Source organism: Bubalus kerabau, chromosome 6 (assembly GCF_029407905.1).
Source record: "Bubalus kerabau isolate K-KA32 ecotype Philippines breed swamp buffalo chromosome 6, PCC_UOA_SB_1v2, whole genome shotgun sequence".
NCBI classification, from domain to species: Eukaryota; Metazoa; Chordata; class Mammalia; order Artiodactyla; family Bovidae; genus Bubalus; species Bubalus kerabau.
The window spans coordinates 11,049,738-11,077,216 of record NC_073629.1 but is presented as its reverse complement, the minus strand read 5'-3'; the positions used below and the strand labels follow the sequence as shown (position 1 = coordinate 11,077,216).

At 37.8% G+C, this 27,479-nt stretch overlaps 1 protein-coding gene and 1 pseudogene across 1 annotated transcript; one reads left to right on the top strand and one right to left on the bottom strand.

The window, feature by feature from the left end:
- Nucleotides 1–3,400: 3,400 nt before the first annotated feature.
- LOC129655947 (olfactory receptor 10J3-like) lies at nucleotides 3,401–4,342 on the bottom strand. Its single transcript, XM_055586744.1, has one exon. It carries the CDS (start codon nucleotides 4,340–4,342, stop codon nucleotides 3,401–3,403), a length of 942 nt encoding a protein of 313 aa, XP_055442719.1.
- Nucleotides 4,343–26,245: 21,903 nt separating this feature from the next.
- LOC129655873 (olfactory receptor 10J1-like) lies at nucleotides 26,246–27,237 on the top strand (annotated as a pseudogene).
- The last annotated feature ends 242 nt before the right edge of the window (nucleotides 27,238–27,479 follow it).

Sequence of the window (27,479 nt, the reverse complement as noted above, 5' to 3'; positions counted from 1 at the left end):
GCCTCAGGAGTCCCCCTGGAAATTCTCGACCATCTACCCCCAAAACCAGAGTCTGCCTACTTTACTGCTTTGTGCTCTCACCTACACCTCTGACTTTACGGGGGGCTGTCCTCCACCACCATCTCTCTCCTGAATAGGTTCTTCCAGCCACATGTGATTGTTCAGAGCCTCCCAACTGTGAGAGGCATAAGATGTTCTAAACTGTGTAAATACAGATTCCTTTGAGCAGTTAAAAGATTGATTAGAAATTGTATTGGTGAAGGGTTTTTCACTTGTTGGGCCAATGTTTGCTGCTAAATTTCCATATCCCTTACCTGCTGTGTCCCTGGCAGTGTATTGATTAATATAATTGGTGTAAGTAGTAGCTTTAATGTTTGTAACCTTGGACCCTTGAGTTAATTCTTTTTATTGTTATAGCCCACCACACCTTTGCCCTATAGAAATGCAACTTTATCTAATGCTTTTGGAGGGTGGTGCTTGACTAATCACCTTTAGAGAAAAATAAGTTTTCTGAAGAAAGGGTCTTAAAATGTTAAGAGGCCTCCGGGCCAGAAGATGATGCAAATCACCTAAACTTTTGCATATGATAAGTTTGCAGGAAGAAAGCCTGGCTTGCTGCATGACTCTACCCCTTCCCCCATTATCCTCTATGCATAACTTAAGGTATAAAAACTACTTTGGAAAATAAAGTGCGGGCCTTGTTCACTGAAACTTGGTCTCCCCATGTCGTTCTTTCTCTCACCTTCTGGCTGAATTATTCAGCCTCTTTTCTCCACTAAATTTTCTCACTGACCTATCCTTATTCTATTACTCTTTATATCCTTAATTAACGTTTAATTAAGCAATTGTTTCCTGATCCTCGCTGATGCCATCCCCGCTTCGAATTCCCTGGATCCACCAGGGCTGGACCCCGGCAGAAATTGAACTTGCTTGCAGAGAAATTTTTGAAGACAAAGAAATGATTTCCTGTGGATTCTGAGAAAAATGCTAATTTTAATTAATTAATTTATTTATTTACCAGTTTGCAACAAGGTAATACTGCACTGCCACAGACTAAGCTGAACCAGAGTAAATATCAATTAACAGGATTAAATTTTTGAAAATTAACATCTTTTTAAAATTAAAATACAGGAACCACTGATCTTCTACCTTCACTAGCTCATATCAAGGCTGCAAATTTGAAGTCTCCATTGACCAACCACTGTTCTAGAAATGGGATCTTAAAAGTTGCAGACTAGGATCTCTAAGAAACAGAGTCTGAAACAGAGATTTGAAAGCAGCAAGTTTATTAGGGAGTGCTCTCAGCATCAACACCCCTGTGGGATGAAGGTAGAGGGGGAAGTGGAAATGTGATGGAGTCACGCAGAAACCGCAAATCATCTCACAGATAGGAATTCCTGAATCTGGGAGTACCCTTCATAGCTATCTTAAATTGAGGAAAGGGTGCCAGTCTATACCCTGAAAAAGATAAGTCATTGGGAAGCCCACCCATGGGAAGGGGCTATGACTCTGGAGATGGCAGTTCTTTAGCATGGTAGTTCCAGAAGCGGGGTTCAGCTGCAAGCTGTCAGCCCAAGACATTTCCAGCAGCTAGGGAAATAGATGTGTGGGTCCTGAAGGGGCCGCACCAGAGCAGCTACCAAATACAATTTCAAACTGGAGTGAGTATGACACTGGCCATCAGATCTTTACCTAACAGTTTTATCTATATTAAACAGAGCTACTAAGGAAAAAAGTATAACTGTTTTCTGGCTATCCTAACAGAAATAAACTGACTCTGTCATTTCTAAAAATATGGTCACCAAGGCAAAGATATTTTTTATCTTTTATCTCTTGTCAGATTTTATACACCAGTGTTTTTCAGCAAAGCTAGATATATTCAGTTGACTTAGAAGATTTGTTAATTTCCATTGGTTTGTCCCATTTTCAGCACCTAGATAACTTCATGACACTCTTACAAGTGACATTTTGCCTCTGCAGGATCAGCCCATGGGATCAGCTAGATTCTGGAGACTGCAGAAGCTGTGTTTGAAATGCAGGCTATACCTGTTCTTTAGTATAGAAGGCCAGAGTGGAGTGAAAGGATGAGGGAGAGAGAACCAGAGCATATGCTTTCACCTTCTGTGATGCTCAGACATAAAGTGCTGTTTTTTAAACTCAGGTTTTAAGTTGGGAATATCTAAGAACAAATTTCTGAAGATTAACCTCTGAAAGTTTAGGTGGTTTTTGTTGTTAAGCTGCTGAGTTGTGTTCAATTCTTTTGTGACCCCATGGACTGTAGCCCACCAGGTTCTTCTGTCTGTGGGATTTCCCAGGTAAGAATAGTGGAGTGGGTTGCCATTTCCTTCTCCAGGGGATCTTCCTGACCCAGGGGTCAAACCTGCCTCTTCTGCACTGGCAGGCAGATTCTTTACCACTTAGCTGCTGGGAAACCATGATAGCTTAGGAGCTGACTGGAAAATTTTTTCATTAAATCAAGCTTCAGACTTCTTCTTATTAATAAATGACTTCAGAAGCTGCAGTTAAAGTGCTTACATTTATAACACTACTTCAAAGATTTAGGTCTACTCTGCAAAAGGAACTCTGATTCTTTTTGGCTCCTCCCAGCCTCTATCCTCTTTCACTCCTGTGTTGGAGGTGTGAAAGCATTAAACTGTTCATCATGATCTCCTTTCCCAAGGAGTTTTCTCACTAGTTTTTACCTAGGTATCTTGGGACTGGACAACCCACCTCTGTGCTCTCAGTAGCTGAAGATCTTTTGCATTACCACATTTGTACTCCTCATTTCCAGAAATAGTCAGTTAGGGCAGTTCTATCTACTTGGAGAGTGGGTTTTTTTGTTCGTTCGTTTGCCTTTTGAAGATCCCTCAGGCTGTGGTGGGATATTAGCAAGCAGCAAAATCAGATTACAAAAAGCCTTCAACATCCACAGAAAAGGACATGCTTGTGTCTCCACACTTACTTGTTAAACAAAATTTTGCACAAATTACTTCTACGCCCTTAACCAACACAACAGAGGTTTTTCTGAGGTGGTTTCCAAGCTCTTTATTCATTAGCCTTTTAGAACTCTGCTGAATTTTTTGTCTTACTGTAGTTGTATAACCCAACATATTCTCAGGACATATTTAGATATGTATGTACATGAGTGTGTGACAGAATATGGGTATGCATGACCCAAACAGATAAATCTTTTCCCTGTATTCTTAAGGGTATGATAAGTCATTTTCTATCCTCTCTTAAGGAGAACACAGAGAAGCATGACTAACTCAAATGGAAGCCTCCAGTTTTAGCACCCAATTCAGTCTATTCTTGATCCCATACTGAGCAGCATTACTAAAACAGCATTAAAATTAATATATGTTTATGAAATGAGAGAAAAGGCCTTCCACAGCTCTCCTCACTAAGAGGAGAGGGGTTTTCGCCCCACGGCTCTGCACAAAGCATCTTTGACATCCTGGTTCCTCAGACTGTACACGACAGGGTTTAGCAGAGGGGTGATCACTGTGTAGGTCACTGAGATGAGTCTGTCCTGCCCCAAGGAACTCTGGGACTTAGGCTTCAAGTAAATGATAGAGGCACAGCCATAGTGGATGATGACCACGATGAGGTGGGAGGCGCAGGTGGCAGAGGCCTTCTTCCGACCCTCAGCTGAAGCAATCTTGAGGATGGTGGAGATGATGAGGACATAAGAGATGAATACCAGTCCCATGGGTACAACAAGGACACAAATACTGACAAAAATGTTGATGATCTCATTGACAGCGGTGTCTGTGCAGGCCAGCTTCAGCAGGGGTCTCACGTCACAAAAGAAGTGAGAGATGACAAAGGCATCACAGAAGGGCAGGCCAAACACAGACGTTACCTGGACAATGGCCATACTCAGGCCAATTCCCAGGGACCCAGTTGCCAGCTGGATACAGGCCTCTTTACTCATGATGACCGTATACCGTAGAGGGTTGCAGATGGCCATGTAGCGATCATATCCCATGGCTGTGAGCAAGAAGCAGTTATTGATACCAAAGGTTAGATAGAAAAAGAGCTGAGTGGCACAGCCTTGGAGAGAAATGGTCTGATGAGAACTCAAGAGGCCAGAAAGCATACAGGGAATGATGGCCACAGTATAGCAGGTCTCAGAGATGGACAGCATGCTTAGGAAAAAGTACATGGGAGTATGAAGATGACGGTCCAGGCGAATAATATTCAAAATAACGGCATTGCCAGAGAGAGTCAGCAGGTACAAAGTTAGAAAGACAACAAAGAAACCAAGCCTGTGCTGCCACCCAAAGCTGGAGAAACCTTCAAAAAGGAACTCAGCCACAGAAGTGGAGTTTGGTTTTGGCATTGAGGGAGGTTGAGGTCTAGAAGAGCTCAGCAAAGGAAAGAAAGGTATGATGAGGTAGTCATGAAAGATAGTAGGCTGGACCAAGGCCTTCAGTGAAGGGTGTGTCCATTCTCTAAGCAATGCCTGAGCCCTCAAGAGTCATCAGTGTTCAGGTTAGACCACATGCTCAGAGCCATCACTTTCCCCCTCTTTTCTTTAGTACTATAAAGGTTTTATCCCAGGAACCTGGGGTTTATGGCAGAAATAGATCTGAGAAAGAAAAGAGAGGCACATCAAAAGGCAGATTTGTAGAAATAATTACCCAGCCATTGAAGAGGTGAGTCCAGGTTCAGGAAGACGCCCAGCTCTAAAGTTCTTCCTCCAACATTCTTTTTTTTTTTTTTTTTTTTCAGGAGAGAAGATACTTACAGCCAATAAACATATAATGACATATTCAAATCTCAGTATTAATTAGGGAAATGCAAGGCAAGATGGTGACATATCATTTTAGACTCATTCAACTGTCAAAAATAAACTGGCCAAAGCAAGTGTCCTCCTCCAGCACTTTTGAATTAGCCCCCTCAGCATCCAATGGGGAACAGTGATCTAAGTGAAAGACACAAGATACCCACAGCTGATATTCTTTCAACACTGTCAGAATGCACTACCAAGACCAAATGTCCTGCAAGGGTCCTAGAATGACTTCTCCTCAGAACCCTTTGTCCTAGGCTTTACTTCCCTAAGTCCTGCACTAAAATCAACTGTGATCATGAAAGACTCAAAAAGACCATGCAGGTATTTAGCTTATTTCCCTGAATTCTAGCCAAAGGCAAGGAGAGAATGAAATAAATGAAATAAATATGAACTTACCCCTTCAAGTAACTTCAAGAATGAAAAGGTTTCCCTAGTGTGAGAAAAGACAAAACTTTTAATCAGAGAAGATGTTCTGTAACAGATGTTCTATTTTTCATTTCAATATTGTATATTCCAAGTTATGATGGGGATAGAAATGTGCTTACTCGATGTGAACTCCGGATTGGAGACCATACTCGAACAGAGTTAACATTGCCCATAAACCTATATCTACTCCTGATTACCCACCGTTTAACCATTACTGTTATTCAGGAAGCTAAGATAGATCCAAATTATATTCCTTTCCTGTTCGTTCCTGAAGACAGTGCTTCCTGAAATTCTCTCCACTCTGTCTTCTCCTCTCCATGCTTCTTACCAACACTCAATTTTCAACCTCAAAAAAGTTTTCCTAATTAATCCCCTTTATTTAAGCTGACCTTAGTCCAAGTCTTCCTCCTGAATGTTGTCATAAAATTCTTTTTAAAAATCCACTGATGAAGATTTCTTGCACAAATTCCTACATGTGTGCGTGCTAAGTCACTTCAGTCATGTCTGACTCTTTGTGATCCCATGGACTGTAGCCTGCCAGTTTCCTCTGTCCATGGGATTCTCCAGGCAAGAATACTGATATGGGTTGCCATGCCCTCTTCCAGAGGACCTTCCTGATCCAGAGATCAAACATTTGTCTCCTACATCAGAGATGTATTCTTTACTCACTGAGCCACCTGGGAAGCCCTTAAATTCCTTCATTAGCCTCTCTAAATTTTAGGCATAATATTTAAACTTATTTGTATATTGAATACAGTAATGCTCCACAAAGTTGACATAAGTATTACATGAGTTAATATATTAGAAGAGTTTGATAACAGGACTCAACACATAGGGAGCCTTTAATGAATAATAGTTTTATTAGTACTTTCTTCTGCAGGATCTTAGTTCTGCAACCAGCAATGGAACCTGCATCCTCAGCAGTGAAAGTACTGAATCCTAACCACTGGATGGCCAGGGAATTCCCTAGTACTTCTTTTTACTTTCCACATATTTTTAAACCGGTTTAAATACTTCAGAGAAGCAGGATAGGGTAAACCTAGCATTCTAGGGTATATAAATAAGCCTGTGATTCTAGTCTTGATTTTATAAATTTTATTATTTACCTTCCCATTGTTCATATGGACTTTTTCTTGCTCTTTAAAAATTTTTGTTGATGTACATTGATCAGAACATACACTGTTACATGTACTATATCAACAAAGGTATGAATTAGGTACAATAAGACTTTCATCTTTGATTCTAATCTCCTTGAAGATGCCCAATATTTTACTTCTCCCTTAGATCATGTTAGTCCCCTCAGCTAATATATATCTAGGACTAATCTGTGACTTCTGGATTGTGTTTCTGGGTTATAAGCAATAGTTTGGAATTCAGCACTATAAAATCACAGTTTTCACTATACTCACACATTTGATTTGAAATTCATCCAGGTTATTCAGGATGAATAGGTTAATTTCACTTTGTTGGCCAGAAGACCTTACTCATGCTGGCAGCCTAAAATATTTGTTTCCCTCTCCTCCAGACCATTAGACAGCTCTTAATTGCTAACACTCTAAAAAACTAAACCCCAGCACCATCATATGGGAGATTCTAACAGATAGAACAGTCAGCAAAGGGGTGCAGAGTGGAATGGGGAAATGAAAAACACTGGCAAGGGTAGGATTACTCATCTAGGGTGTAGGAGGAAGCATGGGAGACCAAAAAAATAGGGAAGGTACAGATGGACAGAAACCTCAAAATCCAGATAATTTCTTTGACTGTGGAGTCTTTGCTACCTTTTATTTATTTCAAATAAATGACTCCCCCCCACCACCAAAGTGAAACAAAGCCTGCTCCTGCCTCAGTCGTGGATGAATGCACTATTTGCATTTTGTCTCAGTGAAGAGAGCTTTTTTTATCTCATCATTCCCGTTTTTTTGCTTTGTTTTGTTTTGTTTGTTTCCCGTGAATAGTAAAACCTTGCTTCAAACCCAAACAAAACCATTTCTTCAGTAGCCCTGTTTGTTAAGTAGTCACAAGGTATAAGTACTGTGCTAATACTCAGAAAGCAAAAATGACCAAGGAATGGTCCTTGTCCTCATGGAGGTTAAATTTTTGAAAATCTTAAAAAAAAAAAAAATTTTTTTTTGAAAATCTTTTTGTACAGGACCCAACTGAAGGCCTTTAAAGACTTATGTCCCTCTTCTCTATGTTAGTTTATACATCTACATTTTCTAAATCAGAAATCACAATAGTTTCTAGGAAAGATCATGTTCCCTTTTGTATAGACTTATCACTGGCTGTGTGAAACTGAATATATACTATAATAAATATTCTATATATCAGGAAATGAAACTCACCAAGGGGCTTGTTTTTCGGGTCTTCTAGAGAGCTGTATTCATGTACAAGAGTTGCATCACCCACTCTGGAACTTTGAATGCCTGCAATAATAGATATGGATTTTTACTACATAGTTATAAGTTTCCCAGATCATCATTGAATTTCCTAATAATTATTTAAACCTATTGGTTATTTAAGTTTAGACCACTGTGTAAAAATTTGTCCTTTTATCAAGTAGTCTACAAGTTTTTTCTTTTTATCTGAAGGTCACTAACATCTTACTGAGCAGAGCTACAGTTTAATTGGAATTCCCCCTTACATGGCAGATCTTTAGATACCTCCCAAGATGCAATATGTAAAACTACTAGACAGGAAGGAAACAATGCTTATCCCTCTCTTCCAGTGCCTGAGATTAGAAGTGAAGGACAGACAATTAATTTCCTAAACATTAATTTCCTCTAGGTTCTCACAGCCCATACTCCTGGAAGAAGCTTCTCATTGAGTCACAAAGCAGTAACTCTGGCTTGAGGTTTCCTAGTAATGTGCAAATGTCTGCTCAAACTCTGGGGTCTCCTTCCCCAAAATAGCACTGACTACTCCCAAATGATCAATAGCAGAAGACATAATCCAAACAGCAGAGTACCTGGAGACCTTATTAGTCAGGCAGCTCACTTCCTAATCCCAAGATTAATGTTTGGGAGCAGAGAGTTCCCTTGGTTATTAGGAGGAATCTCTGGGGTAAAAAGTCTGACTTCAAGTTCTATTAGGGCTGGCCATGGTCCTGCTAAGATACACAACATGCTCTCTGTCCATTTCTCTGGTGCCAAAGGAGAGTGGCTCAAGATCTTGTGGAATGACTCTTCGTAAGCGGCAGAAGAGAAACAATAATTGCCGAGTAGGGTTTAAGCATGAATCCCTCCTGCCTCTTACACACATGGTTGATGTTCCGATACTCTGACACTTGAATCAGATTAAAATCTTAGAGTAAAATCATCAATCCAGTCCATGAATTATGTTGTAAGGAGTTTTACACACTGACCTTTCTCAGCTTTGCTCTGATCACCATAACTTACTTACTTAAAAGTCACTCAGTCATGTCTGACTCTTTGCGACCCCATGGACTGTAGCCCACCAGGCTTCTCGGTCCATGGGATTTTCCAGGCAAGAATACTGGAGTGGGTTGTCATTTTCTCCTCCAGGAGATCTTCCCGACCCAGGGATTGAACCTGGTCTCCTGCATTGTAGGCCGACGCTTTACCATCTGAGCCACCAGGGAAGTCCCAATATATAGGATATATGCTCACCATAAATCCTATGTTATTTAGGAGCCCCTAACTCAGTTCCACCAGGGCCTCATCCTTGCCAGGTCATCTTTCATATACTTACAAAAAAATTCATTATGTCACATCATTATATCATCACTCAATGATGAATAAACAGAGGCCCAGATAAAAAAGTGTCTACTCAAACAGTAATCAAGTCAGTAGCTGATATGGAAACTGAAACCTGGGTAAACAGAATTGCTAGTCTGACACTTTTTTCACCGTAACCAAGGTGTCTTTTTAGATTGCTATCGCTAGTAGTGCCAGCATACAATTTCAAATTAAATTCTATCTAGCCACTGTTTGTTGAGAATTATTTTGTGTTTAAAAATAAAATCTAAAAAAAAATTTAAAAAAATTCATAGTCTACCTAGATGTTCATGGGTGTTGATAACCTTCAAATATGTAAAAGCTAACGTTGAATTGTCACATATTTTTAACCCTTTAATCATTTTCTTTGCATTGGTCTCACATCTCTAACTTGACTGAGAGTACCTTTAGACCGAGACTCTCATTCTTTTGTTCTCTGACAGTACCTACAGCTACTACCACTAATAAAAACAATTACTAACACTTTTTATATTTGCTTACTATATGCTAAGTAGTAGACTCTGTAATGTGCATGTATTAATATAATCCTAACAATAAATGCATAAGGTAACATAATTATATTTGTTTTCAGAATAGAAAACCAGCACAAAGATATCATGTAACTTTTCTATGATACTGGGGTGATAAATGGGAAACCAGAACTTAAATTCCTAAAATCCAGCTTCAGAAGTCACAGCAGCACAATTCTGGACACAAAATAATTCTCAGTAAACAGTGGCTAGATAGAATTTAATTTGAAATTGTATGGTGGCACTACTAGCGATAGCAATCTAAAAAGACACCTTGGTTACGGTGAAAAAAGCGTCAGACTAGCAATTCTGTTTGCCTAGGTTTCAGTTTCCATATCGGCCACTGACTTGATCACTGTTTGGATAGACACTTTTCTTATCTGGGCCTCTGTTTATTTATGATTGAGTAATGATATAATCATGTGATGATGATGACAATAATATCTAACCAGATGAGAGCTCTCATTCTGCATCCTTCATATTGTTTTATATAACCTCACAGTAAATATATGCATATATATATGTGTGTGTACACAGCATATATAACCTCACATAATAAAGTAGTTACATATTTGAATACTATTATCCCCATTGTGGACAAGGCAATGGCACCCCACTCCAGTGCTCTTGCCTGGAAAATCCCATGGACAGAGGAGCCTAGTGGGCTGCAGTCCATGGGGTCACACAGAGTCGGACACGACTGAGCGACTTCACTTTCACTTTTCCCTTTCATGCATTGGAGAAGGAAATGGCATCCCACTCCAGTGTTCTTGCCTGGAGGATCCCAGGGACGGGGGAGCCTGGTGGGCTGCCATCTATGGGGTCGCACAGAGTCAGACACGAATGAAGCGACTTAGCAGCAGCAGCAGCATCCCCATTGTACAAATGGAGCAGCTAAGACTAACTAAGAGAACCGATTAATAAGCGACCATTACCTGGGTCCTTTCCACCCTGCTACTCTTCATATTCCTATAGAATTTAAGGAAAGAACTAGTTTTCCTCTTTCCCTAGAATGATATTATAATGACTATATGATGTAGATATAGCTTCTAAGTCAGTGAAAAGTAGAGGAGTCAAGATTCCAGAAAGAAAAGACATATAGAAATGTTAGCCTGATACCCACTTCTCTGTAGTTTCTTTGTGAGACCGTAACCTAATGTCTGTCATCTTTGGTCAAAAGCCTAAAAACTGAGCAGAGCATCTAGAAGTATCCATATGTGTGGTCTATACCTTAGGCAAAAGGGTAAAATGGAAATAAATTCACCCTCACAAAGAATGAAACCAGTTCAATTTTACTTAATCCCTACATGTGTTATTTGCTCTTACCTTTAGACTAACTATCCAACAGGAGGTAAAATAAAATCTTGTCTAGAGGAAGACAATATAATGTAAAGTCTCAATTTATTTCTACAGTTTACATTTGTTAAAATTTAGAACAGGGGTAGGCAAACTACAGCCTACTTACCCATGAGCCAACTAGTGGTTTTTACATAGCCTGCAGGCTGTATAATGATTTTTACATCTGCAAATGATATAGAGTGTCCAGGATGTGATCAAAATACACCAAACATACTAAGAGAAAAGACTGAAAAGCTAAAGAGCAAGAAAATTTCAAAAAAAAGAGAAAACAAGCACTTGACTGAAACAGACCCATAAAAATCACTGTATTAAAATTATCAGACACAACTTTAAGATAAATATATAATAGCAGATGCATCTAAGGTGACCCTCAGTGAGCCACTCCCATGTATAATCCTCTCTCCTTGAATGTGGGCAGAACTGTGACTTGCCTCTATGAAACAGAATAAAACAAAGGTGATGGATGTCACACTCATGTCACACTCATCTTTAAACATTCATCTCAGCAAAAAGGATCAAGAGATCTTTCCTTGCTGGCTCTGAAGAAGTAAGCTGCCAAATTTTGAAAGAGCTTATAAGAAGACCATTCGGCAAAGAATGTGGCCAACCTTTAGGAACAGAGCAATCTCAGTTGGCAGCTGCTCAGAAAACACAACCTCAGTCCTATAACCAGAGGGAATAAATTCTGCCAAGAGCTATATGAGCTTGGAAGAGCATATGAGGCATATGGAACCCAGTCAAAAGGTTAAGCATATGTGTAATTGAAGTTCCACATAGACAGAAGAGATAGAATGTATCAATAGCAATATATGAAGAAATAATAGCCATATGTTTTCCAAACCTGAGGAAAACATCAGATGCAGATTTGAGAATCACTTTGAACCAGACACAGGATATACACACATACACCTACGCACAAAATGCATGTAGGAATATTATGTAAAACAACTGAAAATAAAGATAAAAAGTTTTCAAAGTAGCCAGAGGGAAAAAAGATACATTATTTTCAAAGAATAACAATAAGACTATTAAATGACTTCTTAGTAGCAATAATGGAAAACACAAATCAATGGAATAGCACCTTAAAGGTGCTGAAATAAAATAGCTGCCAAACCAGAACTCTATACTCAGAGAAAATCTCTATCATTAAAAAAAATTTTTTTTTAAATACATTTTTCAATGGAAACAAATGAGAGAATTCACCATCAGACTTGCATTAAGGAAATATAAAAAGAGTTCTTCAGGTAGAAGGAAAATCCATCCTAGATGCAAACAAAAATGAAAATTAACAAAAATGAATTTAAAAATTATAGAAAAGATAAATACATGGCAAAGTATAAGTTGATATTGTACTTAATATTGTGCAATCATGAATTAATGTATTATGAATTTTTAAATATTTATAGAATTAAACCATACAACAGTAACATGAAAATGATATTAAACTCAGACTTCATATAGTCTTTTCATTGTCCTTGAGATGTAATTCTAAAATAACCACTTTACTGTTGTTGTTTAGTTACTAAGACATGTCTGACTCTCTTGAAACTCCAAGAACTGTAGCCCACCAGGCTCCTCTGTCCATGAGATTTCCCAGGCGAGAATACTGGAATGGGTTGCCATTTCGTTCTCGAGGTAATCTTCCTGACTCAGGGAAGATTGAACCTGGGTATCCTGCATTTCTGAAAGAGATGGGAATACCAGACCACCTGACCTGCCTCTTGAAAAACCTGTATTCAGGTCAAGAAACAACAGTTAGAACTGGACGTGGAACAACAGAGTGGTTCCAAATAGGAAAAGGAGTACGTCAAGGCTGTATATTGTCACCCTGCTTATTTAACTTCTATGCAGAGTATATCATGAGAAATGCTGGGCTAGAAGAAGCACAAGCTGGAATCAAGATTGCCAGGAGAAATATCAATCACCTCAGATATGCAGATGACACCACCCTTATGGCAGAAAGTGAAGAAGAACTAAACAGCCTCTTGATGAAAGTAAAAGAGGAGCATGAAAAAGTTGGCTTAAAGTTCAACATTCAGAAAACGAAGATCATGGCATCTGGTCCCATCACTTCATGGCAAATAGATGGGGAAACAGGCTCCAAAATCACTGCAGTTGGTGGTTGCAGCCATGAAATTAAAACACGCTTACTCCTTGGAAGGAAAGTTATGACCTACCTAGACAGCATATTAAAAAGCAGAGACATTACTTTGTCCACAAAGGTCCGTCTAGTCAAGGCTATGGTTTTTCCAGTAGTCATGTATGAATGTGAGAGTTGGACAATAAAGAAAGCTGAGCACCAAAGAATTGATGCTTTTGAACTGTGGTGTTGGAGAAGACTCTTGAGAGTCCATTGGACTGCAAGGAGATCCAACCAGTCCATCCTAAAGGAGATCAGTCCTGGGTGTTCATTGGAAGGACTGATATTGAAGCTGAAACTCCAATACTTTGGCCACCTGATGTGAAGAGCTGACTCATTTGAAAAGACTCTGATGCTGGGAAAGATTGAGGGTATGAGGAGAAGTTGGTGACAGAAGATGAGATGGTTGGATGGCATCACCAACTCAATGGACATGGGTTTGGGTAGACTCTGGCAGTTGGTGATGGACAGGAAGGCCTGCCATGCTGCAGTTCATGGGGTTGCAAAGAGTCGGACACAACTGAGCAACTGAACTGAATCCTGCATTGCAGGCAGATTCTTTACCACTGAGCTACCAGTAAAGTCCAAAATAACCATTAAAATTATGTAAAAGTAATACATGAAAAAGGGAAGAAATAATTTAAAAATTCTTGATTACTCCCTACCTCCAAAAAAAATAAGATGAGAGAAAGGATACACACAAAAAAAGTGGGAAGAATACAAATCCTAAACTTGTTATTTAAACCCAAATATATCAGTAATTTTATTAAATTTAAAGTTTAAATTTCATTAAATATAAAATAATAATCCCATTAGTAGACATAAATTGATAGATTAAGTAGGAAAATAAAGTTTTGTAATAATCCCATTAGTAGACATAAATTGATAGATTGAGTAGGAAAATAAGGTTTTGTTAATAAGGATCATATCTTAATTATCAGAATATAGAACAACTGAAAAAACAAGAGAAGGAAAAATATATATGATACAAACACCTATTAGGAAATTATTGTTTTGTGTTAATATTAGCCAAAGAGGATGTCAATTTTTTAAAATTTTGGAGGCTTTTGTTGTTGTTGTTTTGGAACTTTTTTTGCCACACCACATGGCTTGAGAGTAGTTTCATAACCACAGATCAAACCCACACTCCCTGCAGTGGAACACAGAGTCTTAACCACTGGATTGCCAGGGAAGTCCCTTGAGACTTCTTTTGTGGCCTGACATAGAGTCTAGAATTTACATAAATGTTAGTTAGGACAAGGTGGTTGATGATAGTGTTGTTCAAGTATTCTATATCCTTACATTTTCTCTGACCAGTTGTATTATAAATTATTGAAATTGAATTATTAAATTCTCCAACTATAATTGTTGAATTGTCTATTTCTCCTTTTCATTCTGTCATTTTTGCTTCATGGGCTTTGGGACTCCATGGTCAAGTACATACACATGTATAATTTCATATCTTCCTAACATATTGCTAACATATCTTCCTAACATAATTAAACATATTTCTCTGTTTCTTGCAACATTCTTTATTGAAAAGTTTTATGCTGTTTGAAATCAGCATAGCCACTACAGCTCTCCTATGCCTTCTGTTTCCATGGTAGGACCATTTACAACCTCAGAGTATTTGTATCTTTGGTTCTACAGTGTATCTCCTATGGACAGCACATGGCTGGATCTTGCTTTCTTAAATCCAGTATGACAGTTTTCCCTTTGATCAGAGGACTTAATGCATTCACTTTTAATGTAATTAATGATATAATTTTACTGTTTGTTTTCTATGTTGCATGTCTTTTTCATTCCTCTGTTTCCTTTTTACTGCCTTCTCTGTTCAATTTTTTTTATTGTTTCATATTAATCCCTCTGTTGATTTTATAGATAGATTTTTAAAAATGAATGTATTTAAAGCAGTTTTTCTATGCATATTTAAATATCAAAGTCTAGTTCAGGTTAATCCTGATTTGATTTCAATGACATATAACAATTTAACCTCAGTATAACTATTTCCTCCTCTCTGTCCTTTGTGCTATTATTATCATATATATTACAACTTTATTTTCTATAAATCTAAAAATATAATATTATAATTAAATAACTGTTTTAAACAGTTTTCTGTTTTTTTAAAAGAAACTAAAAGAAGAACACAGAAATGCAGATATATAAACAGCACATGCAGACACGCAGTCCTTTATAATTACCTACCTGTGTTACACAGGTAGTGTTTCTGGTTTTCTTCATTCTTCCCTGTGGATACGAGTTGGATATATCCATATAACATATAACATGGATATAGGTTAAATTGTCATTTCCTTTCAGCTTGAAGAATTTCCTCTTGTATTTCTTGTATAGTAAGTCTGTTAGCAACAAAAAATGGCAATCTTTGTTTACTGAGTTCACCTTTATTTTTGTAGGATATTGTTTTTGAAGGATATTGTTGCTAGGCAGAGTTTTTTATTTTAAATGTACGTGATGATTCACTTTTCTCTGGCTGTTTTCAAGATTTTGTCTTTGTATTTGGCTTTCAGAAGTTTGACTCTGGAGTGCCTACATATAAGTCTCTTTGCATTTACCTTCAATTCAATTCAGTCGCTCAGTTGTGTCCAACTCCCTGCAACCTCATGGACTGCAGCACGCCAGGCTTCCCTGTCCATCACCAACTCCCGGAGCCTACTCAAATCTATGTCCACCACGTTGCTTGCATTTACCTTACTCAAGAATTATTGAGCTTACTGAATCTCTTAAGTTAATGTTTTCCATCAAATTTGAGCAGGTTTTAGTCATTATATATTCAGATTTTTTTCTGCCCTTTTATTCCTGTTTTTCAAAGAATCCCACTACATCTATGTTGGAAAGTTTGCTTTTTTTTCCCCTACAGGTTTCTGAGATTATTCATCTTTCATTATTTTTCTGTTTTTCTGTTCTTTAGATTGAATAATTTTTATTGATTGATTTTCAAGTTCACTGATCCTGCTCCTGCCATCTCAAATCTCTGGATCATCCTTTCAGTTATTATAGTCATCTCTAGAATTTGCATTTGCTTCATTTTTATTGCCTTTATTTCTCTTTTGAGATTTACTAATTGTGGACTCATGCCCTGTTTTTCTTTTAATTCTTTAAACATTTGTTGTTTAGTTGCTGAGACATGTCCAACTCTTTTGTGATCCCATGGACCACAGCCTGCCAGGCTCCTCTGTCCATGGAATTTTCCAGGCAAGTATACTGGAGTGGGTTGCCATTTCCTTCTCCAGGGGATCTTCCTGACCCAGGGATCAAACCTGTGTCTCCTGCATTGTCAGGCAGATTCTTTACTGCTAAGCCACCAGGGAAGCCCACGTCCTTTAATTCTTTGAATATATTTATAAAGTATGTTCTCACCACTCTGCAGCCTTGCCTTTCTTCTTTTAACAACCTGTATCTCTTTGCCAGGGTGACTGAATATAAGGGATATATTTTAGGGAGAATACTGGACGCTCTCTCTGAACTGACATTATCCCTTTGATAGCTAACACAACGTAATGTGAAAATCATGTTGTTGTTGTTCAGATGCTAAGTCCTATCCAACTCTTTGCAACCCCATAGACTGCAGCATATCAGGCTTCCCTATCATTCACCATTTCCTGGAGCTTGTTCAAACTCATGTCCATTGAGTCAGTGATGCCATCCAACCATCTCATCCTCTGTTGCCCTCTTCCCCTCCTGCACTCAACCTTTTTCCTTTTCAGGGTCTTTTCCAGCAAGTTGGTTCTTTGTGTCAGGTGGCCAAAATATTGGAACTTCAGCTTCAGCATCAGTCCATCCAATGAATATTCAGGGTTGATTTCCTTTAGGATTGACTGGTTTGATCTCCTTGCTGTCCAAGGGACTCTCAAGAGTCTTATCCAACGCCACACTTCACTGCAACTGGAGAAAGTAATGAGCAGCAACAAAGACCCAGCACAGCCAAAAATAAATAAGTAAATAAATAAATAATACATTCTTAAAGAAAAATTCTGCATTTTTCCTTATAGCATCTATTTTTGCTTGTACTACAGTACTTATTTGTAAGACTATTTGTTTGAAACCTGCCTAGTGTACAAGCTGTGCACTACACAGGGATACCTAATCAAGGAGGAGAATGAAGGATAAAATCCAGCCCACAGTTCACTTGACAAGTCATACATCCTGGTTGTTGTTCAGTCGCTAAGTCATGTCCAACTCTTTTCGACCCCATGGACTGAAGTACACCAGGTTTCCCTGTCTTTCACTGCCTCCCAGTGATATATACATCCTGGTATATATACATCCTGGTATATATACATCCTGGTATATATACATCCTGGTATAGAGCCCCAAACATCCATTGAAGTTATGCTCTTTTACTAATTACACAAATATACTGTCTACTCACTGTGTGTGCACATGGGTTGCATCTATCCAAACAAGCTTTTTTTTTTTTTCCTAATTCACACAAAAGATACCCAATGGATTAGCTACAGCTCAATATGCCTCCCTCCTTGATAAGCTATACGAGAGCAAACACAATGGTGGTTTTTGTCATGCTTGCACCTCCAATACTCAGCATACTACATGCAGCATAAATAGATGTTCATTAATAGTTATTGCTTCATTAAATGAAGGAATAATCCTCAGGCATAGAATAACTGACATGTATTTTATTTTGCATGTTCCTTCCGGTTCACTATTTTGGTTTGTCATGTTTTTTTTTTTTTTTTTTAACAAAACTCATTTCAGTTTCTACAATGCAAACTGCTCTTGTGAGTCAGTAGCCAAAGGCAGTATTTTGTCCTACTAATTGCTCAGGTTCCTAATCAGGCCCCTGGGACAGAGCCTCAAGCTCTTTCTTTGCTACCCCTTGTGCCCTGGAATGATTCTCAAGGGGAAGTCCCTAGAGTCTTAGATGGATCTGGTTCTCTTTTGGGAATAAGCAGAGCTCCCAGATTTGGGGTTTCAAGAGGCTTCCTCTCTGCAAGAAGATCCTCCCAGGCCAGAGGATGCAATGCTCTGGCCTTAAGTTGGTCCCCATACCTCTGACATTCAGGAAATGCTAAACTTTTATGCCTGGGGTTTTCAATTTTTTTCCCCTTATAGGCCTTTTGGAGAGAGTGTTATCTTTGTTCTTTTTTTTTTTTTTTTTTTTAAAGTTCAGGTGCACAGCCACTAAAAGAACTTCTCTCATATCATTTACCAACTTTGCAAGAAGTAAGTGGTGTCTGCTGCTACTGCTACTAAGTCACTTCAGTCGTGTCTGACTCTGTGCGACCCCATAGACGGCAGCCCACCAGGCTCCCCTGTCCCTGGGATTCTCCAGGCAAGAACACTGGAGTGGTTGCCATTGAAAATCATCAAAAAACCAGAATGAGAAAAGAAAGAAACTTAGAAAATTTAAAACCTCTTTTTTTCTTTTTTTTCCTACTAGTGGTGGCTAGTAGGAAAAAAAAAAAAAGAGGTTTTAAATCTTCTAAGTTTCTTTCTTTTCTCATTCTGATTTTCTGATGATTTTCTTAAACTTAGAGTTTCATACTTTGCCTGTGTTTTGCATGATGATTTTTTTGAGACCAAGTGCCTATAAAGTGGAATATAATATCGTCATAAGTTTTATTTTTAAATAATGGAAGAATCTGTTTAAAACCATGGAGGGAGAGATAGTAAATTGGAAAACCTTCATAATGCCAGAGTTTTCATCTATCACTGAAGTCCCTGTTATCTTTCGAGTAAATAAGACTGAGGGTCAGACATCTTTCACACAGCTGTTGTCTTCTTCCCCTCTAACCTGCACCTCATTCCTGAATATTCAATCAGCAAAGTTTTGATTCAGTGAAGGCATGTAGAATCTGGAGTCACACATGCTGTTTTTCACACCTGGTCTTACCAGTTACTAGATATATGAGTCTGACAAGCAGTTAATATTTCCAGGCTTCAAGTAGTCCATCTTTAAAATGGGAATACGTATTTTATTTCCTTGTAGGGTAATTTCTAAGCTTTAAGTTGTGCAGACTGTCTTAAGAGGACAATATATACTATATTTTAATCAAGTGTTGTTTTTACATTTGCATTTACGAATTAACTTCAGACATTCAAAGTCTAAGGGTCAACTTTATTGTTCCATCAGCATTTGAGGTCTATATGTTGTTTTGACTCTGCTTATTTGCTCAATCTTGGGTTAGGCTCAGTTAGGTTCAATTCCTGCTCTGCTTCCATCCAGCAATGTAACACAGGGGCATCCAGATGACTACTTCCAGAGAAATATGCTTTACATAATCTGTGTGTGTGTGTGTGGTGGGGTGGGTGTGTGTGTGTGATGTGGACATGGATGTGAATGGGGCCGGAGCTGGAGTTTCTAGACAGATAGATGCTAGTCTTGCAGCAGAAGAAATACAGTTTTCTTCTGAGACTTGCCCTTCTACTAGACACTAGTAGCTGTGTTAGGAACTAACAGGAAATTGGGAAATACGTATCAACCCATATCCTTATCTCTGCACAGAGATATCAAAGCAACCCAGAAGAAGATAAAGTGGTTTCCTCTGTTTTTTAATATCTTCCTAGAGAAGGCTCATCAACTTCTGTCTATCAGTGTTACACGTATCAGTATCTCAGTTGAGACAGAAAGGACATCATCTTCCCTCCAGTATTGGGAACTTTCAAGAACAGAGGACTCCAAGTACAAGGTAAAAAGAGCTGGGCTCCCAAGTCCTCTCTGCCATGAACTAAATATGTGATATTAGACAACACTTTTATCCTTTTTGGAACTAAGCATCATCACATTTCTACAACGTATTTATTTTTGAGCAGTAGATGTTTCATTACTTTGAAGAATAAAGGAAACTGTAAAATGGCCAAAATTCTTATATAACTTTCTACCATATTTTTTGGAGAAAGAGATGTTCACCAAAAGTTAATTAAGGATTGGAAAACTAACCCCAGATGAATTATCTGTGTTTCTTCTTAATAATGGAAAGTCCCTCGTAGCTCAGTTGGTAAAGAATCTGCCTACAATGCAAGAGACCAGGGTTTGATTCCTGGGTTGGGAAGATCCCCTGGAGAAGGAAATAGTAACCGCTCCAGTATTCTTGCCTGGAGAGTCCCATGGACAGAGGAGCCTGGCAGGCTACAGTCTATGGGGTCGCAAGAGTCAGACATGACTTAGCAACTAAACCAGCACCTTTTTAATAATAATGGTTTTTCATTTTTTCCTGTATTGCTCATTCATGTCTTTTTTTTCTCTGGCAGTTTCTCAATTTTTACTACTTAATGGGACTAAGTCTAGATTTTGACTTCAACACTTTGTCCTAGTTTCCATGCACCCATGGCAGCGCTGCTGTATATATCTGGCAAAGGTATGGGTCTCCTCCCCCAGACTGGATGTACCTCAAGGGTATTACTTCAATTATTGGTTCACATAGTTATCAAAAGCTTAAGAGAGGGCAAATATTAGGCTAGGTCCTGGGTATATGAAAATGACTAAGTATGATCTCTGCTATAAGATGTTCCCAGGTGACACGTGGTAAAGAACCTGCCTGCCAATGCAAGAGACACATGTTCAATTCCTGGGTCTGGAAGATTGCCTGGAGGAGGAAATGGCAACCCATTCCAGTATTCTTGCCTGGAAAATTCCATGGGCAAAGGAGCCTGGGAGGGCTATAGGCTATGGGGCTGCAACCAGTCAGACATGACTGAATCAGCAACACTTTCAACACGTTCATTATCTCTGCCATCAAAGAGCCTACAATATAGTTCAAAAGTTAGATAAATAATTTCAACTAAATGTGATAAGTGCCATCACATGAGAATGAAAAACGCCAACAGAACTAAGACTGGAGGGATACTTAGATGAAAAGATGGTGATAAGAATAACCTCAAGTTTAAAAAAATTGAACTTACCCTCCACCCACCGCCTACATAGTACATATTCATCATGGACACTACAAAATTCAAGAGAACAGTAGAAATTTATACCATGAGTTATACCATGCAGAATTGTGTACTGCTAACATTTAGATGGTTTCCATTTAGCTTTCTCTGTATTCTATACTTTTGATTAGTTGAGATAATTCTGCATATACCATATCATATCAGGCTTTTTAACCATCATTTTCCATTGAATTAAAAAATTTTCTTATGCATAATTTAAAAGCTGTGAAATAGCATTTTTGACAGTTTAAAAATATTATACTAGTATTAGTTTCTGTTTATAAATATCACATATAATCATTTCTGTATTCTAAATCTTTTGTATGTACATATGTATCCACATTTATGTGGGAATATATCTTTGCTTTTCATTACAGTATAGGGATTACATGACCTTTACTATTTTGATATTTCTTCCATTTAACAATATCATGAACATTTGATGCATAACACTAAAATTTTTATTGTAAAGTATGGTATGCATTAAAAAGAATATATAAAGCAAATGCACGTTTTAAGAAAAATAATAAAACAAATACCTAGGTACCCTCTGCCTAAGCTAGGAAACAGAAAGTCACCATAAAACTAGAAGTCTCACATATGCTCCTTTCAAATACTTCAATATATGCCAAATAGTCACTATCATGAATTTTAGGTTAAAGAATTTCCATATTTAAAATTTCTCATGTTTTTAAAGAACAAACTGCTTTGAAGAACTTATTATTATTTCTAAATGATATATTATTTAATCTTGCCTTCTTGGAAAATTAAATAAATAGAATGTATGCATGTATGCTAATTCGCTTCAGTTGTGTCTGTGTCTTTACGACCCTATGCACTGTAGCCTGCCAGGATTCTCTGGAGGTCCATGGGATTCTCCAGGCAAGAATATTGGAGTGGGTTGCCATGCCCTCCTCCAGGGGATCTTCCAATCCCAGGGAATCGAACCTGTGTCTTTTATGTCTCCTGCATTGGCAGGCAGTTTTTTACTGCTGAGCTACTGGGGAAGCCCAATAAATGGAATGCACACACACAAACATATGTATACAAACTCTGGTTAGCTTCTATTATTCAACATTATGATTTGAGATTCATCTATGTTGTTTTGTGAAAATGTAATTTGTCCCTTTAAGGAGTCAGCAAACTTTTTCTGTAAAGGATCAGCTAGTAAATATTTTAGACTGTGTAAGCCATACAGTCTTTGTTGCCTCTTTTTAGTCTGTGTAGGCCAGACAATCTTTATTGCCTCTATTTAACTCTACTATGTTCGTGCAAAAGCAGTCATACATAATACATAAAAATGGGTGTGACTGTGTTCCATTAAAGCCTTACTTACAAAAACAGCTGACCTGTGGGCTGTAGTTTGCCCACCCCTGTTTCACAATTAGTTCATTCACTGTTCTATAATACTTCATTGTAAGAATTTACTTCAATTTAAATATCCTTTCTGCTTTTCAAAATACTTGGTTTGTTTCAGCTTTACTTTTCAACAATAAACAAACTTGCTGTAATCTTCTTGCTTGTGACTCTTTAGCTTTTCTGGGCTTAATATCTAATGATAGAATTGCATAGGATATGTTCATTTTCAGCTCTGACAGGTAATATCTGTTTTTCAAAATAATTTTATCAATTTTTATCAATTTACATTCCTTTTATTAGGGAAGCAGAGCTTCCATTGCACTGTTATCTGTGATAGTTTTGATGTTTTGTAATCTGATGAGTATGAAATGGGCTGTGGTCTTAACTTGTTGTCTGTGGTCTTATGTTCTCTGGCTATTAACAATATTAAAAATCTGTTCACATGCCATGTGTTTCCTCATATAAAATCCCTGTTGTTTTCTTTTTAATCTATTATTATATTAAGCTAATCTTCTCCTTCTGATTTTTAGAAGTTCCAGGTGCTAGTATTTTATCTGTTATTGTTATTGTGAATGTTTTTCCTATTTCTACATTTTCCTTTTCTTGTGATTTATTTTGAAAAATAGGAGTTAATTTTTCATGGAATAAAATTATCATTATTTTCTTTTCTGTTTTATATTTTTCACTATCCCAATTTTTAAAAATATTCTCATATATTATCTTCTAGACATTTCATAGGATGTTTTGTTTGTTTGTTTTTACATTTTAATACATCTGAAACCAATTTTTTTTTAAAGGTGTGCATGCTTGTGCTCAGTTGCTCAATCATGTCTGACTCTTTGTGATCCTATGGACTATAGCCTGCCAGGCTCCTCTGTCTATGGGATTCTGTAGGCAAGATTACTAGAGTGAGTTGCCATTTCTTTCTCCAGGGGATCTTCCCAACCCAGGGACTGAACCTGCATATCCTGTGTCTCCTGCATTGGCAGGCAGAGTCTTTACCACTGAGCCACCTGGGAAGCCCTTTAATGTGTGTGTGCTAAGTTACTTCAGCCATGTCCCACTCTTTGTGACCCTATGGACTGTAGCCTGCCAGGCTCCTCTGTCTGTGGGATTCTCCAGGCAAGAATACTGGAGTGGGTTACCATGCCCTCCTCTTTAATGGTGTAAACTCATCTAATTTCAGTTTTTCCCATATGGGTAAACCAACTATTCCAGGACTATTAATTGATGACTCTGTGCTTTCAACCAATCTGCAAAGCCAGCTCTGGTGCAAATAGTTTCTGTATTTCAGAATTCAATTTTTTTCCCCCATTGGTGTGATTGCTTATCCCTGTGATAATACCACATCTTCTTAATTCCTATAGCCTTAGAATAAGCAACAATATTTGAAAGGCAAACCCTTTACTCTTGCTTTTCTTCTTTAAGAGTGTTTTGGCTTCTCTTTGTACTTCCATATAAATTTTAGTATCAGTTGTCAATCTGGCAACCAATGAACAAAAAGCAATCCATTTGGGATCCTCATTGAGTTGCACAGGAATTTTGATTAATTGAAATCTTTGTAATATTAGATCTTCCAATTCATAAGCATGGTGTACTGCTCCATTCATTTGAGTCATCTTTAGTGTTTATTATTAAAGTTTTATAATTTTCTTAATAAAGGTCTTTATTCTTAGGTATTTCCTATTTTAAGCTACCACAAATGATAGCTCTTTTAAATTTAATTTTCTATCAATTTAAGTACAGAAATGTGATGAATTTTTATATATAAATTTTGTACCAGAAAGTTTGTTAGACTCTGTTATTAATTCTAATAGTTTATCAGTAGCTTCTCTTGGATTTTCTATGTTCACAATCACATCATCTACAAAGAATTTCTTTATTCTCAATCCTTGTGTCTTTAATTCCTTTTTTCTTGCCTTACTGGACTAGCTAGAATATTCAATTTTCAATGTTGAATAGAAGTAGATAAAGCAGTCACCCTTATCTTGTTGTTAATCTTAAAAAGAATCTTTCAGTATTTCACCTTTAAGTATATGCTGGCTGAAGAATTGCTATACATAAGCTTTACCAGTTAAAAGAAAATCTTTTATTCTTTGTTTACTAAGGGTTCTTATAAGTAGACACTGAATTTTAAGAATGCTTTTTTGGCAGCTACTGAAATAATCATGTCTCTTTTCCTTTAAACAATTCATTTGAGGAAAAATATAATTGGACTGTTTAATGTTAAACAAGCTTAGCATCCTAAAATAAAACCAGCTTGGTCATATATCCATTTTATACATGGTTGAATTTGGCCTGGTGACATTTTGCTTGAGAGTTTTGCGTCTATTTCTATGAGTGAGATTGCCCTGATAAATTTGGTATCAAGATAATTTCAGCTTCATAAAATGGGGTTAGGAGTATTCCCTCATCAGGGAGAAAGAAATTTTATTCTACCTTTCTAGTTTCTTCTGACTGGTCTAAGAATTAAATTGACTTGAGACATATTAGTGAGAGAAAAATCAAACAAAAGTTAAATAACAAGTACATATGTGAGAGATTCAAGAAGACTGAATAACTCACCAAATGACTGAAACCCTCACCTTGATTATCATGTTCAGCTAAAGAAAAAAGAGGATGTAGGGGGTAGTGATTTGGGACTTCTGAGAGGAAAAAGACAATCCACAATTCACTAGAAAAGAAAATGCTGAGTAAACAAATGTTTGCTGGGCCAGGCAGAAACAATGGGACAGAGAAATTTTAACGAGAAGACTTTGCTAGGTTTCTCTGGTTCCTACCATAGTTACCTATTGTGATGGCTGTCTTCCTGGAACAAGCCCTCCATCTACAAACTTTTAGGCCTTTAGGGGAAAGGTCAAAGATTCCTCCTGAGTCATTGGACCTTAAAAATAACCAGCCCAAATTAATCTTCATGCTAAAGAGACACATCTTGGGGGTGGCAAATTTTGCTCCCCTACCCCTTCTTTTTTATATAACTCATAATAGTTTAAACTATTTCAGTCTTAAGATTGAAATTAACTTATCCTTGAATGTTGTAAATTGTTATTGGTAAATTGTTCTTGGCCTGGAGGTTTATTTGTAGACTTTTCACTACTGTCTTTATTTCTTAAAATAGTTTTCAGGCTTAATTCAATAGTGATATGTAATTTTTTTTCTAGACATGTAGCCATTTCATTGAAGTTTAAAATGTATTGAGACAAAGTTTTTCATAAAATTGCTTTTCATCTTTTTGTGTCTGAAAGTTGTCTTTATGTCTCTTTATTAATTCTTACTAGAGTTTGTGCCCTCGTTTTTTTTTTCTCCTTTGACGGTTTCACTAGCAGTTTACCTAAAGTTTATAAATTTTTACCCTTTTGGATCTTATCTGTTTTATCTTTCTTTTATATATTGATAACATTGTATCATTTTTTTTTTAACTTCTACTTTCTTTTTTTTAATCTTGTTTTCATAACTTCTTAGGGTGGATGCTCTACTCGCTAATTTTCAGCCTTTTATAAAAGTAACAAAAAAGCATTTTCAATTACAAAGTTCCCTCTAATAATGTTCTAAATGCTGATATGTGATTCGCTTATTATTCTTTAGTTCTAAATATTTTTTAACTTCCATTGTTAATTCTTCTTTGAACCAGTGGTTAGATTATCAAATATTTGTAAGTTTTAAAGTTCCTTTTGTGACAATTTCTAGCTTACTTTGTGGGCTGAGACTGTGGTCTACAGAAAATACAGTTTTAAGAAACTTTTGAGACCAATTTCATGGGCCATACGTAGGTTGTCATTTTTTAAATGACCCAGGAGTACCTGAAAAGAAAGCTTTACCTCAAGCTTTTAAATAGTGTTGCACAAATTTTCTGTATCTCTTATTCCAGTCCCAGGACCTAGTCTGCCACATCTCTGAGAAAGGCAGTTGATTAATGAAATTTTGAACTGAATCTTTGTGGTATTGAATCTTTAGACAGTGCTCTCACCAGAGGGTAGGGCAGCACCAAGAGATGGTGCTGACTTTTTCTTTGTTTGTCAGCCCTGAGATCTCCAATGAGGACAGCCACACACAGGTAAGAGAGTTTATTTTCCAAGGTTTCTCCAGCTTCCAAGAACATCAGCTGAGCTCTTCATGGTGTTTCTCATCCTGTACATTCTAACTCTGGCTGGTAATGCCATCATTGTGACTGCTATCCATATAGACCATCATCTCCACACACCCATGTCCTTCTTTCTAAGTGTCCTATCTACATCAAAGACTTTCTGCTCCCTTGTGATCATCCCATGCATGCCTTTCAGCCTTGTAGGTCTGAGCCAATCCATTTCCCTGGAGGGCTGTGGAACTCAGCTTTTCTTCTTTCTTGGTTTTGCCATCACCAACTGCCTCTTGTTGGCAGTAATGGGGTATGATTGCTATGTGGCTATCTGTAACCCACTTCGTTATTCAGTCATCATGAACTGGAGGGTCTGTGCCATGCTGGCATTCTCAGTTGGTGCCACGGGGTTCTCACTCTCACTGGTTCAGGTTGTGGCTATTTTCAGATTGCCCTTTTGCAAGGCACTGATTGAGCATTTCTTCCATGATGTTCGACCTGTGTTGAACCTGTCCTGTGCTACCCCAATCATCAATGATATCCTGACCTTAATTATCAGTCTCTTGGCCATCACAGGCCCTGCCACCTTCTTCTTCATTTCCTACATCCTCATTATCGCCACCATTCTCAAGATTTCCTCAGCTGAAGGCTGGAAGAAGGCCTTTGCCACCTGTGCCTCCCACCTCACTGTGGTCATTGTCCACTATGGCTGTGCCTCCATTGCCTACTTCAAGCCCAAGTCAGAGAACACCAAGGATCAGGATCAACTGATCTCAGTGACCTACACTGTCATAACACCTTTACTAAACCCTGCTGTGTATAGTCTAGGAAACAAAGAAGTCCAGGATACTCTGCAGAGAGTGGTGGGTAGAAATCCCTTTCCTAAGATGAGATCCCTACCCAAATAGGTGTGCATGCCTTCCAGGAGGAAGTCTATACCAGTAAAGTTACAGAGCCAGTATTTCAAATGATTGGCGAAGTTTCATACATCATATACAGGGCCAGAGCAAAAATGGACGAGGGGTAAGCCTCTAACAAATGATTTTTCACTTCCTCAGCCTCTTTGTTAGCATAATTAAAACACAAGTCACTCCACAGACCTGTAAATAAACACACACTGGCCCTATTCCAGGAGATGATTTTAAGATCA